Below are 14,706 nucleotides of genomic sequence, written 5' to 3' on the forward strand. Positions count from 1 at the left end.
ACTAACTATATAGGTTCGGGCAATTTATTTAACCTTTTAACCTCTGTTGCTCCATTCTTAGTGATAACAATGCCTACCTCATTCTGTTGTTATTTATAATGATTAAATAAGTTATTATTTGAAAAGTGCTAAGAATAATACCTGGGCTTCCCTGCTAGCTCTGTGGTGAATAATCCTACTGTCAAAGTAGGAGCTTTGCCAAAGATCGGGGTTCAATCCCTATGCCTAGCCCACAGCAGCTGCTACGTAAAGCTGTTCTCAATTCAATTTGAAATAATTTTTGGTAAGTTGGTGTTCAAGCTATTACATAGTTTATGTTGGTAATATTATTCCGGTCTCACAACTTCTACCTTCTGAATTCCTACAAATTGAAAGAAATGTTCTGAATTTATAAGACTTTTACATAAAATATATTAAGTCCTCTAACTCTATGGATATCTGATATAAATAAAATATTTTTTGAATTATACTCTGACTAGGTGAGAGACCCTAGCAATTATTATAATATGTGCAGAAAAAGCAAAGATTATTAACTCCAAATCATCATACTTTCTATGATTGAAAGATTAGATTGTTAGGGAAGAAAAATGAAAAGCCAAGGAAAAAGATAAGCCAAGAGGTCATAGAACAGTTAGATTTAAAAGGACCAGACTAACTGCACCAAGATGCAGGACTTTCGAGGCCAACGGTCAAATAAGCAGCTAACCTTTCCATTTTTCACTAACTACAAAAAAAAAAAAAAAATAGCCAAATTCTAATAGATTTTTAGTAGCTGGAAGCTCACTTAACTTATAGATTGTATGTCTCTGAATTAGCCGTTCTTGAATCACCTTTATTCCAATAATATTTTCTAAGAGTCAGAATTTATGTCAGGTAAACAGTCACATCACCTTCTGCTGTTTTTGACATAGCATTTGAAACCATGCTTTCCAAGAATCTTCCAGACCTTTAAGAGGAGGCTTTCTTTTTTTTAACTTGGTATCATTGGCAGGGAAAATTTCAATATTTGAATTTAAAATAACATGGAGAACCGAAATATTTAAAATGAATAACCAACACATTTGGCTAGTAAATTCCCTAGTAGGGAAAGAATTCCTCGGTAGCTGTTGCCTGTAATCATATGAGGGACAGGATTTTCAGGACCTGAAGAGATCTTCCCCTGTTTCTTAGCACTATCTTCAAAACAACAGCAACCCCTTAAGTTTCTGGTATAACACAGCATGTGCTTTCACCCTTAAGAGTTTTATAATTTCTTTGGATTTTCACTATAGAGATGGGTATCTTTTTATCTTTTATTTTTAAATTTTTAATTGGAGGATAATTGCTCTACAGTGTTTTTGATTTCTGCCATATAGCAAAGTAAATCAGACATAAGTGTGTGTGTTTGTGTGTGTGTGTGTGTGTGTGTGTGTGTATGCACCTAGCCTCCCTCTCACCCACCCCTTAGGTCATCACAGAGCACCTGGCCAGACATCCTTATATTCTGCAGCAGCTTCCCACTTGCTGCCTGTTTACTCATGGTGGTGTAAATGTGTCAGCGCTTCTCCTAATTTTCCCACCCTCTCCTTCCCCGGCTGTGTCCACAGGACCATCCTCTATGTCTGCATCTCTGCCCCTGCCCTATAAATAGGTATTGTTTTACATTCCTTAATCTTGAGACATATATACGATACAGTTACATAAATATTTTCATTTTTAGAGCAATTCGAGATTAAGAACAGAATTAAGAGAAAGTGTGGCTATTTCCCATATACCTCCCTCCCCACACCCAGACAAGCACAGCTCTCCCCAGTATCAATATCCTTCACCAGAATGGTACACTTGTTATATTTGGTGTACCTATATTAGCATATCATTGCCACCCAAAGTCCATAGTTTACCCCAGGGTTCTCTGTTGGTGTTGTACATTCTTTGGTTTTGAGAAATGTGTAATGACATGTATCAATCATTATAGTATCATCCACAGGATTTTCACTGCCTTAAAATCTTCGGGGCACATATTCATCCCTTACTCCCACCAACCTATGGCAACCACTTATTTTTGTATTGTGTCTTTATCTATAAGGGTGTGTGTGTGTGTGTGTTATATAATTAGAATGATACAATAGAAGATTTCAAATTAGCTTCTTTGACTTACTCACATACAGTTAAGATTCTTCCGTGTTTTTTCATGGCTGGATAGCACATCTGTTTTAAGTGCTGAATAATATCCCGTTGTCTAGATGTACCACAGTTTATTTATCCATTTACCTACTAGAGGACAGCCTGATTATTTCCCAGTTTAAGCAGTTATGGATAAAGTGTTATAAACATTCATGTGTAGGTTTTTATATGGACATACTTTTTCAACACCTTTGAGTAAATACCTAGGAGTGTAATTGCTGAATCATATGATAAGCATATGTTTAATTTTGTAAGAAACCACCAAACTGTACTATTTTGCATCCCTCTGGTAAATGAGAGTTCCTGTTGCTCCACATGCTTATCTGCATTTATTGTTATCAGTGTTCTGGATTTTGACTATCTCTGATAGTTATGTAGTGGCACCTCACTGTTGTTTAGATTTGCATTTTCTTGATAATATGATGTGGAACATCTTTTCATACACTTATTTGCCATCAGTATTTCTTCTTTGATAAGGTATACACATAAAGATTTTTAGGTGCTTTGGATGGCTACAGATAAAAAAAACAAAGATGTCTCATAAATAAAACTAATTCTTCAAATATTGATTATAGGGGATGATCTAATCCTTAAGTCTATTGAGTTGGGCTACTGTTGTTAATTTCCTCTTTGCCATTTTGTTTCCACTAACCATCTTTAACCTATAACTATACTCAAACTTCTGTCATTAAAAAATATTCCCAGCCCAATAATTTTTCTCCCAAAGCAAGTACTTGGAAAACCAGTCTTCACTGGCTACACTTACTTCTTCACACACTTTTAATTTACTTTGTACTCTACTGGATTCAGAATTTTGCTCTTCACCCTACTGTAATCTCTTCAAGTAAACTATGTAAGAAAAATTGACCAATGGTCTAATTTGCCATATGATGTTAGAAACATTTTGTCTTATAATTCATGACATTTAACTCTGTTGGTCTCTTCCTTTTTCTTGAAACTATTTGTTCTCTTTTATTCTAAGACTCTGCAATCTCCCCTTCACCCTCTTAATTTTCTGAACCTTGTAGGTATTGGCATGGATGGTTTCTCTTCTTTTGCTCACCTGTTCAGTTCAGTTCAGTTGCTCAGTCGTGTCTGAGTCTTTGCGAACCCATGAGCTGCAGCACACCAGGCTTCCCTGTCCATCACCGACTCCCAGAGTTTACCCAAACTCATGTTCATTGAGTCGGTGATGCCATCCAACCATCTCATCCTCTGTCGTCCCCTTCTCCTCCTGCCCTCAATCTTTCCCAGCATCAGGGTCTTTTCAAATGAGTCAGCTCTCTGCATCAGGTGGCCAAAGTATTGGAGTTTCAGCTTCACCATCAGTCCTTCCAATGAACACCCAGGACTGACCTCCTTTAGGATGGACTGGTTGGATCTCCTTGCAGTCCAAGGGACTCTCAAGAGTATTCTCCAACACCACAGTTCAAAAGCATCAATTCTTCGGTGCTCAGCTTTCTTTATAGTCCAACACTCACATCCGTACATGACCACTGGAAAAACGATAGCCTTGCTTAGACGGACCTTTGTTGGTAAAGTAATGTCTCTGCTTTTTAATATGCTGTCTAGGATGGTAATAATTTCCCTTCCAAGGAGTAAGTGTCTTTTAATTTCATGGCTACAGTCACCATCTGCAGTGATTTTGGAGCCCAAAAAAATAAAGTCAGCCACTGTTTCCACTGTTTCCCCATCTATTTTCCATGAAGTGATGGGACCAGATGCCATGATCTTAGTTTTCTGGATGTTGAGCTTTAAGCCAACTTTCTCACTCTCCTCTTTCACTTTCATGAAGAGGCTCTTTAGTTCTTCTTCACTTTCTGCCATAAGGGTGGTGTCATCTGCGTATCTGAGGTTAATGATATTTCTCCCGGAAATCTTGATTCCAGCTTGTGCTTCATTCAACCCAGTGTTTCTCATAATGTACTCTGCATATAAGTTAAGACAATATACAGCCTTGATGTACTCCTTTCCCTATTTGGAACCAGTCTGTTGTTCCATGTACAGTTCTATTGCTTCCTGACCTGCATACAGATTTCTCAAGAGGCCGGTCAGGTGGTCTGGTATTCCCATCTCTTTCAGAATTTTCCACAGTTTATTGTGATCCACACTGTCAAAGGTTTTGGCATAGTCAATTAAGCAGAAGTAGATGTTTTTTCTGGATCTTTCTTGCTTTTTCAATGATAAATGTTAATTTTTCTCATACTCCTTTCTTAGCTTTCTGTTCTTATGACGTGTTCTTAATTTCATGGCTTCAAATAGCACCTATAAAGAGATGATGCCTATGTTTTTTACCCATATCCCAGTCTTCTCTCTAAGGTCCAAAGTCACCTCACCATCTCATTTTGGGATCTGACAACCTGTGTGTTCCAGAGAAACCTGCCTACATCTCCAGTCTTGTATCACACCATACTCTCCTTGGTTGTTAAACTCATGGACTTCCATGATGCTGCACTGTTCTCATATTTAATGCTAAAAGTTTTCTATACTTGAAATTCTCTTTCTTTAGGTCCTCTATCGTGGTTTTCTTATTGCCAGGCTCCAATGTCAATCAGCCAAGTATTTTCTGACCACCTGCTCAAAAGTAGAATCCCTCCCAGTTACTCTTTTATATATCATATATTTTATTTTTTATGCCTATGTCACTGTTAGAAAATATCTGATTTATTTGTACACTCACTTCCTTGTTTATTTTCATTCTGCCTATAGTAGATTGCAAGTGGATCATGAATGTTCTTTTTTTACTCTATCTCCAGCACTAATAATGATACCAGGCAAGTACTGGGCACAAAATAAATATTTGAAGAACAAATCAACTAATAATTTTACCTCAGTTTTGAAAATCACTTTTATTACTTCATACCTCAGCCTGCTCATTCACCTCAGCTTATTTCTTTATCATGTGTATCCTTATCTACCCATGCTTCCAAGCAAGGGACTCATAACCCTGTCCCTACCCTTGATGTTTCTCAGTAGTCACAAATCTTGTCAGTGTTACTTTTTAGTATTTCTTCTGTCCATTCCTTCATACAAACTCCTAGTCCTTTCCTTTTTGATAAGACCATCAACTCTCACTTGGGCTAATATAATATTTTGGCAAGTCTCCTTCCTTTGATCTTCTATCCCTCCAAATATTCTAAACTATTCAAAAATATTATTTTTAAATAAAAATAAGATCTTGATTATTTTACTCTTTCCTATGCCTAAAATCTTTCAAAGCTGAGCACCTTTTTGCCAGAATTATAAGAGTCAATCCAAGCGCATCCAAAGTTCAGCCCTGGCCTGTTTTTCCATGTCTAATTTTAACTATACTAGGATTTCTCAACTGGTCCTGATATCCAGTGATAACTTCTAAGTTTGGACATTCTTGATCTTTAAGACATTTGTTGTGTGCCTTTTACATGAACTGCAAAGTATGTAGAAGAAATTAGGAATAATAAATTTGTAATGAAATTCTGAAATGTTTTCTCTGTTATCTTAATCTACTTCATAGATTCTTAACTTAATTTCTCAGGTGATTCATTAATGTATGTTCTATGCATTAAAGGATGAGCCATGGAGGACACTCCATAATATCACATATTGATCAATTAGGGCTGCCTCTTAGGTCATTTTGAAGCACAAGAGACCATGCTGCTTGCCAAGAAGTCTGTTATCAAAATAACTGTCTATATAAGGCTTTTCTAGGACAGAAGGAGAAAATGTTCACTAAGGTTCGAGAAACAAAGGACTGTAACAGTTACTAAGAAAGTGCTTGTCGAGCTAGAAGGCAGAGAAAAAGAAAAGACAAAGAAATAAAGTGAGAATCTAATATATGGATGCATAGACAAATGTAATTCCAGTCGTAACATTTTCACTTTGATGTTTCTCATGTGTTTAAATCACAAGGAAGATTTTATTTTAATTACTGAACAGGTGCTGGAAGATTAACACATTCAACAAACATTTGTGCTGCCTACTTAGAGAAGTTCAAAATGTAAAATGTAAGTCTTATATACAGGTACTTCTCATGTACATCATTAAGGATTTCACTTTGGTCATCTAAATATGTACTCAGGTACCTTGAGTGAAAAACAGTTTCTCCCAATTTTTCTCAATATGTAGGCAAACTTCATGTCTTTTTTTTTTTCATTGTATTTCATATACAGTGGCAATGATTGGAATGAAAGTATAAAAGTTGAATTTATTTTTGCTCTAAGATTAACATTGTAAAATATGGCTTCTTTATTTCTGGAATAATTGGCCACTTAAGAAAGTCATTATTTTCTCAACCTTATTTTGAGTAGAACAAATATTGTGTTTAGATGCAGCAGGAAAGGTGTGTTCTTCCCCACTTCAGCTGCCCTTCTCAGGTCCCCTACTCTGGGTGAATACAGGATGCTCCAGATACCCCAGCTCTGTTTGATGTCTTTTCTTTTTTATCCAATCTCTTTGTGCTTTTCTCTCTCTCCTCCTTCTCCGTCTCCCACTCCCTCCCTCTCTTTTTCTGCTAAGGTTCTTTTGTATGGAAAAAACACTCTAGTACCTTGCTTCTCCATCTCACTATTGGAAAACAAAAGCCACAACTGATTGCTTAGGTGGCTGATTGCAAACACAATTGTTGCAGCCATGATTTTGCAGAAGCCAGAAAGAGAGACATTGCAAAGATGTATTTATTACCTCTAGCAGGCTGTACTATATTCTAGACTTGTTCTCATTATAGAAAATAGCTAAATATTTACTTTGTGTATTGCAATGGTATATTTTTAAAATTAAAATGATCCTTATATTCCAGAATAGACAGCTGTATGTAATGAATCTGTTTCCCTAGTACAGATCACTGATGTAAGATGTCACTTGAGCTTTATGAAGTTTCCTAAAACATAAATATTTTAGTTTTTATTTCAGGCAAGATTATTTTTACCAAATTACCTGGGAGAGGTTCCTTCATAGGAAGAGATATTGAGTGGTTACTCTGCTGATGCTGAAGAATTGAGTTACCACTTGCTGCCAGATCTGCCAGAGCAAATCTATTCTTGGCATCAACAATTGGAACTCAGAGAGGATTGTCCCATTTAATATCATCTACTTGTAAACAACAGACCAGTGACCACAAATCATCCATAATTGGAAATAGAACATTCATAATTACCCCTGCAATGTTATACTTTTTGAGAAAGGTTTATTAATATGCTTTAATCTATTTATTATTTAGCTTTTCCCTCCCAAAACATGACATAGGTTAGACTCATCATATTTCTTTTTTTTTTTAATTTCTAATGAGTGTTTAATTAAAAATACCCAACTGAAACACAGAAAGGGTTGTATACAGATTTGCAAGATATATTCTTCATGATATTGAGGGAAACTGGATGATTTTTTACTCAAAATACTCAAACTCAGGTTCCTCATGATTTCGTTTGTGTTTTAGTGTGCTTTTATTATTATGAATGTGGTCTTGCCCTTTAACTCTTGCACTGCACAACTATTGCATATTTTGATAATTGTTAGAACTAGTTATTCTATGGGTTTATATCAAATATTCTTTTCTGCATTGATGAAAATAGTTGACAGCTATTTTCTGAAAATTTTCCATGGTAAAATTATGTCCACACTCTATAGAATAGAAATCTAGAGCCACAAATGCTTACTTTTCAAGTTTCAAATATCTCTAAATAATAAAAAGAAGCTTTTTATTCCATCCCAATGAATAGAGATATGGGTGGCTGTCCATTTTGCTGAGTTTTTATTAGTTAATAAATATTAATATTTATTATTTTATATTTAATGTTTTCATAATATAGACAGTCCTTTCCAATACTTAAGTGATTTTCAAGTAACATATTTCTATCTTGAATTAGCAACACCTGATTCTTGCAAAGATTAGAGCCTTGAACACCCTGCTTTCCCAATATTTTTCAAAATTTGCACTGTGTAAAAGACCATTCTTATAGGGTTGCAGAAAACCGTGCCTTCTATTCATGCCCTTAGTTAGAGAATATGTCACCTTTGTATCGGACTAGACTAGAATAGACTTATATACATGAATATACATATTTCAGTGCAATATATACATTTGGTAAGCATTAATCACCTTTTCTATAAAATCGGGGTATTAATAACTGCCTTACAGGTTGTTTGTTGTGATAATTGAAAGAAATAAATCATGAAATATCAAGTATACTCCTTGGAACAAAGAAAGTGCTAAATAATGCTGTTTTTTTAAAATCATGCCTACATTGTATAAAAGTATTCAGTTCTGCCGGAGGACAGAAGGAAGGTATCACAAAGGGAGTAACACCTAAATCAGAATATGAAGGATGAGTAGGAATTTTCCACAGAGCAAAAAAGATAAAGAAACAGTTTGTCCAAAGGCCTTGAGATGTGACTAAAAGGAGAAAGAGGCTGAGGGATGGGCCTAGTTGTAAAGACAAATGTAGACAAGGTTGAGAGCTTTAGATTTTATTCTGGAAGTGAATGATATTTAGACTATTAGAGTTATTTTGTAATTATTTTTATTTCCTTTAACTATGAGTTTTAGAATTCAGGGAAAATATAACAAGAATTATCTTAAGTTGTTATTTGTAGTATTGTGAAAACATAAGTGATAACAAGTATTAATTTTAGACATCAATTTAGTTACTGAAGTAAGTGCAATAATATTGAAGAAAATAAGAATATGTAGAATTCAAAGGATTTTAAGTGCACATGTTTCTTATTTTGAGCAATATTTATCTTGAAGATTTAATTTTTAGTTCTTCTATAAATAAATTATTTTTAAATGCTTTAAGGAATATTATTAAAAGAAATTTGTTGTAGGAAGGCAATAAATTGCTCTCTATTCTCTGTGTTTTGAAAATTTATATTTGACAGTACTCTTTCAGCAAAACCCAATAAAATGCAGGTATTTTTTCTGTTTATTGATGAATACATCGTGGTAGAGTGAATAAAAAAACAAACTTAAACATTAAAAAGACTTAGATTATCATCCAGCTCTAACGAATTTTATGACCTTGACATAATTACAAAACTTTCCTGGGCCTCATTTCTTTCTCTGAATAAATTGATTTAATTCTTTCCCTGTGGTGAGGTTGAAGTCCCAGTTTCATCGTCTATTTCCAAATATAAAAACATTTTATGAACAAGTCTTATCAATAGAGCACATAGTAGTTTAGATATGAATACAAATACAAAATTTTGTTAACAGGGCTCCACTAAGTACCTTTTTCAAAGATTATATAGGAATAATATTACTATAAGGTTAATAATATAACTATAAAGTTAAAATTGATAGTGATAGTGGAAAAAATGAAATGGCTTTTAGAGTTTTAAATTATGTCTATATGCAGATCTGACAGCTGATATTTTTAGTACATTATGAAAGTCCGGAGACGTACTTTTTTATTTATTCATATAATTTACTCCTTTGCAAAAGCATTTACCAAAACATCTCTAGATGATTCACTATATCTTTAATGTTCTCTGACACAGGTAAACACAGAACTATTTTCTCTCATCCATAAACTCATATGTGAATATGTTTTTTATTAGGAAACCATATCATTGCATCTTGGTAGTCATTTAATTAGCAGACACATTAAAATTATTGTCAGGTAGTAATTTAAGAATGGGAAAATACAGTTTAATAGGCTGTAGCCTTTCATGATTTGATATCCTCAGTTACTTGAATCAAATTTTCATTGTTCTTAAGGTTAAAAATGTATCTATAAACCACAATTAGCTATAGAGTTAATGGGTGAATTAAAAATCACTCTTCAATTAATATGAAAAAGATAACTGCTTATTTACAAGTTAATATACTCCCATAATTATAAACATAAAATATGATGTCTACAGCAGTGTATGTAGTAGCTGAAATGTGACCCCTAAATTTGTTCTCCTTCAATGTCAGCCTTTATTTAAAGAGTGTTCAGCAGAATGCTAATTTTCCTTCAAATGCTTTTTTGAAAATAATATTTTATAAATAAATGTTTGGGAAATGTTGGATTCAGCAAAGGGAAGGAAATTGTGTTTCTTTTGTGTCAGCATCAATCTGCCAGAGGAATCTTAATTTGAGCACTGAGCTCATTTTTTATGTTTTATCTCAAGGGACTAGAGATAATGGGATGCATTTTGAGAAATATAGTTCTGTTTAAAACATTTTGCATAAAGAAAAAATGAAAATGAACTTTAAAACATTGCAGCCCACTTGGCGTCTGCCACTCTGAGAGGAAGATGGGGGTTGTAAGGCCAGATGCTTTTCTGGGAAGGGGCTGGACAGCCCTGCCACCACTTCTCATAAGTTTACTATGAGCTCTGTGACTTAGCTGTGTAAAGGGGACATCCAAAGTGAAGCCAAAGAAGACTGAAACTGTGTTCTTAAACTAATAGAAATGAGATTGTAGTTTTTATTCAAGTTTACTGCATGATCGTCTTGAAAAACAGCTAGTTGCAAATTACGATAGTTGTCCTTTTCTTATGAGGTTGGTCCTGAGAGTGCAGTGTGGAGATTGCTTTCTTCCTGTGTGAACTCCTTATTTCCTTTGAAGAAAAAGATCAACAGAAGGAAATCCCTGAGAGTTTTCAATACAGATGTCTCCAAAAGAGTTATTGCTGCCAAGTTTTTTCCCCACAATGTGTCACATAATCTTTGTATAATTTATAAATGATAACAGAGCAATCAGGCCACATTCATAAAAGCCCAGTGACACATAATTTAGTGGAATCTGAGGATTAGAATTAATTGTCTCTCTTTGTTCTAAGTTCTAAATCTTAGTAAATGATTCACTGTATGTCATTACAGCTTAATATTTGCATGAAATCACAGTTTAGCTGGTATAATTTAATGGCAATTAAAAAGCTATTTAATCGTCATGCAAATTGGTATGAGGGCCCTTGAGTAAGAAGGGTGTCTGCCTTTTTAATTTAAGTATCTCTAGGCAGACAGTCATATACTTGCAGACACCCATAACGTAATTGATAACATTCTTCCTGATCTTAGAAATGTAAGTGAATAATAATTCATGTTTTCCATTATAAATAAGAGAAAAGATCAACAATATGAATATGTCATCCAGTAGGAAGACACTATTATGATAATGATAATGAATCTTTATCTCCTAGGCATGAGTCTAGGTTGGAAATTAAAATAAAAAAATTATGCTTATCCCTGTGCTTTAGTTTATAATCCCTTCAATATTTGCCTTTCTGAAAGCAGACATGTCTGTAACTCCCTGGAACATGAAATGGCATAAAGCAAGGTATACAGAAACCTTTTAGAAAAACTAACTGTCCCCCATTTCTAGGGCTGGCTTTAGGTGGTATACATATAGGTGTCTGAGCCATACCCATCAGGTTGCTGATAATAGGATCCAACAAGATGAAAAAGGGAAGCATAACATTTCTTAATATCTCAAACCCGACACCCAATCATATGGATTTAGGAGTGATGTTATGCTTCTCTAACACTGTGCAACAGATCTTATTACTGAGTCCTCTGTACTCTTTAAGACCACTCCCCACACTGCAGCCGCATTGCTGTTTTTGAAACACATCACTTCTGTACATAGAATCTGTCAGCTTCTTCCCTTTAAATGGAAAAATATATATATATGTATATCTACAGACTCATTCCAGTGAGCATAGCATTGTTGCATTAACTGACCCCTTCCTGTTGCTTAAAAGTCACTTATTTACTCCTTCTGCATTCTAGCTACAGAGATCTTCTGTCACTTCCATGCCAGTTTCACAATCTTTTTTGACTGAAGAACCATGCATGTTCTATCTCTAAAATTTTTCCTCCCCCTCTCTACATCTTCCACACCATCTGCATGAGACCTTCTCGAAGGTTTCTCAGGTTGGCCCCTGATACTTTTTTTTTAGCTCCATTCCTTTTGATTTCTGTAATTGCACTTATTATAATTTGAATTTTATTCTTCTATTTTTGTGTGTGTGTGTTTGTGCTTATCTAGCCATTCAGCTAAAATGTTAATAGCAAGAAAGCAGAAATAACATTTATCAGCTTTATGCTGTAAGCCCAAGATCTAGCAGAATATCTGGCACACATGGTAGTCACGGAAAACTTATTTAATGAATGAATGACCATGTCTTGAAATCCAAAAGAAGCCTATATGAAAACTTGAATTTATTTCTATGCAGAGAATGTCACAGAGGATTCTTTTCCTCCTTCTAAGCAAATTGCCGAATTTTAAAGAACTGTTTGAATTTCTTAAGACTACCCTTTTAAAATATAGCAAGAATATTATTTAATGAGTCATTTATGCAATGAATTATTTTTCAAAGTATCTGTCATAGGCACAGTCTCTTCCAGAAGGATTCTGTGGCATTTCACAATATAGCAAGCAGACAGTGCACTGTCTGGCACCTAGTAGACCTTCAGTTAATAATTGTTCAGTGAATGATATGAAAACCGAGGTTTGAAGGACTCAGATGAATATACAAGATTATTGACACAATTTTAAGAGAAAAAAATGAATAGTTAAAGATATTAAGTACTCTGTGCAGTGTGATCATATGGAAAAATAATGAGAAAAGAGAGCAGATGCTCATCCACCACCCATGACCAATATGGCTTATGCAGAGTCTTGATGACACATAAGAGGATCTTGGGAGTCTCTTTATAAGATTTCAAGGGCACATTTACTTATGCTTAGTAAAGTTAATATAAATAAAATCTAGGTACCATATCTTATGTATATCCCCTTTGATTGCTTCCAAATCCACCTGCCAATGTAGGAGACACAAGAGACCTGGGGTCCATCTCTGGATCAGGAAGATCCCCTGGAGAAGGAAATGGCAACTCACTCCAGTATTCTTGCCTGGACAATTCCAGGGACAGATGTGACTGGCAGGCTAGAGTCCAGAGGTTGGCAAAGAGTCAGATACAATTGAGCACACTCACACAGCCCTTCCAAATAATGCTTTTGTCCCATGAAATTGACAGGACCTAAAAAAGTATTTATGCCGCCTCCAGTTTCTGTTCCTATTCCCTTCCTCCCAAACTGTGTGTCCACCCTAGATTTATGGCCATTTATTCTCAGCCTGTGAGAAAAGGATTCTTAGATTTTCAAACGAATGAGAGTTTTAGTTATACATCAAGCATAGTTTGAAGACTGAAATACTGAACACAGCATATTTTATATATGTATGTTATTATTTTTTTTCAAAGTTTTTAAATGATGATGCAATTATTAAGATGTAATTACACAAAGCCATTGTGTAATTTAAAATAATGTTGGGTTATTATATTTTTTCCGTGAACAAATTTAAGAAGTATAATTACTGTATCTTTTGGTGATCTGTGGCTTTTGATGTTAAATACTGAAATTCATATGCCAAAAGTTAATATATAGACCATCTTCACCCCTAAGACTCCACCGTTCCCCAACTTACGCAGATATTTTAAACCATTTTTCTTTATGGCTTCCATCAGAAGAAAGAGCTCAGACTGATATAAAAGACCAGCCCATGTTTATTGATGACGTTTACAAGTTAGCACTATAGTTCATTGTCCTATACATGTACATTTGTTTTTTAATTGCTTTCTCCAGGGCCGCCTTCAGCTCCTAGGAATGTGGTTTTTAACATCAATGAAACGGCCCTTATTTTGGAATGGAGCCCTCCAAGTGACACAGGAGGGAGGAGAGACCTCACGTACAGTGTGATCTGCAAGAGATGTGGCTTAGACAGCAGCCCGTGTGAGGACTGCGGTGGAGGACTCCGCTTCATCCCAAGACACACTGGCCTGACCAACAGTTCCGTGGTAGTGCTTGACTTCGTGTCCCACGTGAATTACACCTTTGAAATAGAAGCCATGAATGGAGTTTCTGAGTTGAGTTTTTCTCCCAAGCCATTCACAGCTATTACAGTGACCACGGATCAAGATGGTAAGTTCCACCGCTGTTCTCTCAAAACAGATCTGTAATTCCATTTTGATGCTTAATATCCCCGGTGGACCTGTATTCACTGGGGTACAGTTGCACACGCTCTACATTATAGGGGTGATTTACTGATTGTTGTTCTTACTGTTTCCCGAGGTGCAGAAAGGTATTTTTGATATTACTTCTTACTAGTATAGTCAATTAGATACAATCCTTCTCTTTAATGGCTATGCATTATGTTTTTCATATAATCCTGTGCTGGTATAGCTTAATAAGCAAGTTCATATTATTTATCAACAAACATCAGAAATAAGAAAAAGGTTACTAAATGAATTAAAATTCAGCTGCCCAACTTATGCAGCCCTCTCTTTTCCATGTCAAATAAGCAAATAGTAAGGATTTATACTAATTATAATTCATATCTATATAATAAAAACAGTGCAGCCAACATGCCTAACCATAATTCACTCTTAAAAGGAACAGCAAATATATCCATTAATGTATCTAAATGTTGTTGTTTAGGTGCAGTTTTGTATAAAAAATGATATGTCTTTTTAAAACCTCCAGTTGCTTTCAGCTAAGTGGCCCCTTTTAACACTATAGATTTTTACTGCAATGTAGTCAGGCATGAAGAGTCCTATGCTGTTTATAAGAATGTATTCTC

General features: G+C 35.0%; 1 protein-coding gene across 1 annotated transcript in view; it reads left to right on the forward strand.

The window, feature by feature from the left end:
* EPHA6 (EPH receptor A6) overlaps nt 1-14,706 on the forward strand; it is a 927,780-nt gene that overhangs the window by 383,877 nt on the left and 529,197 nt on the right. Inside the window, exon 5 of the mRNA XM_061133941.1 lies at nt 13,713-14,048. Coding sequence (XP_060989924.1) covers nt 13,713-14,048 — 336 coding nt within the window. The remainder of the gene's footprint in view (nt 1-13,712; nt 14,049-14,706) is intronic.

The sequence above is a fragment of the Dama dama genome, chromosome 31 (genome assembly GCF_033118175.1).
Source record: "Dama dama isolate Ldn47 chromosome 31, ASM3311817v1, whole genome shotgun sequence".
Classification (NCBI taxonomy): domain Eukaryota; kingdom Metazoa; phylum Chordata; class Mammalia; order Artiodactyla; family Cervidae; genus Dama; species Dama dama.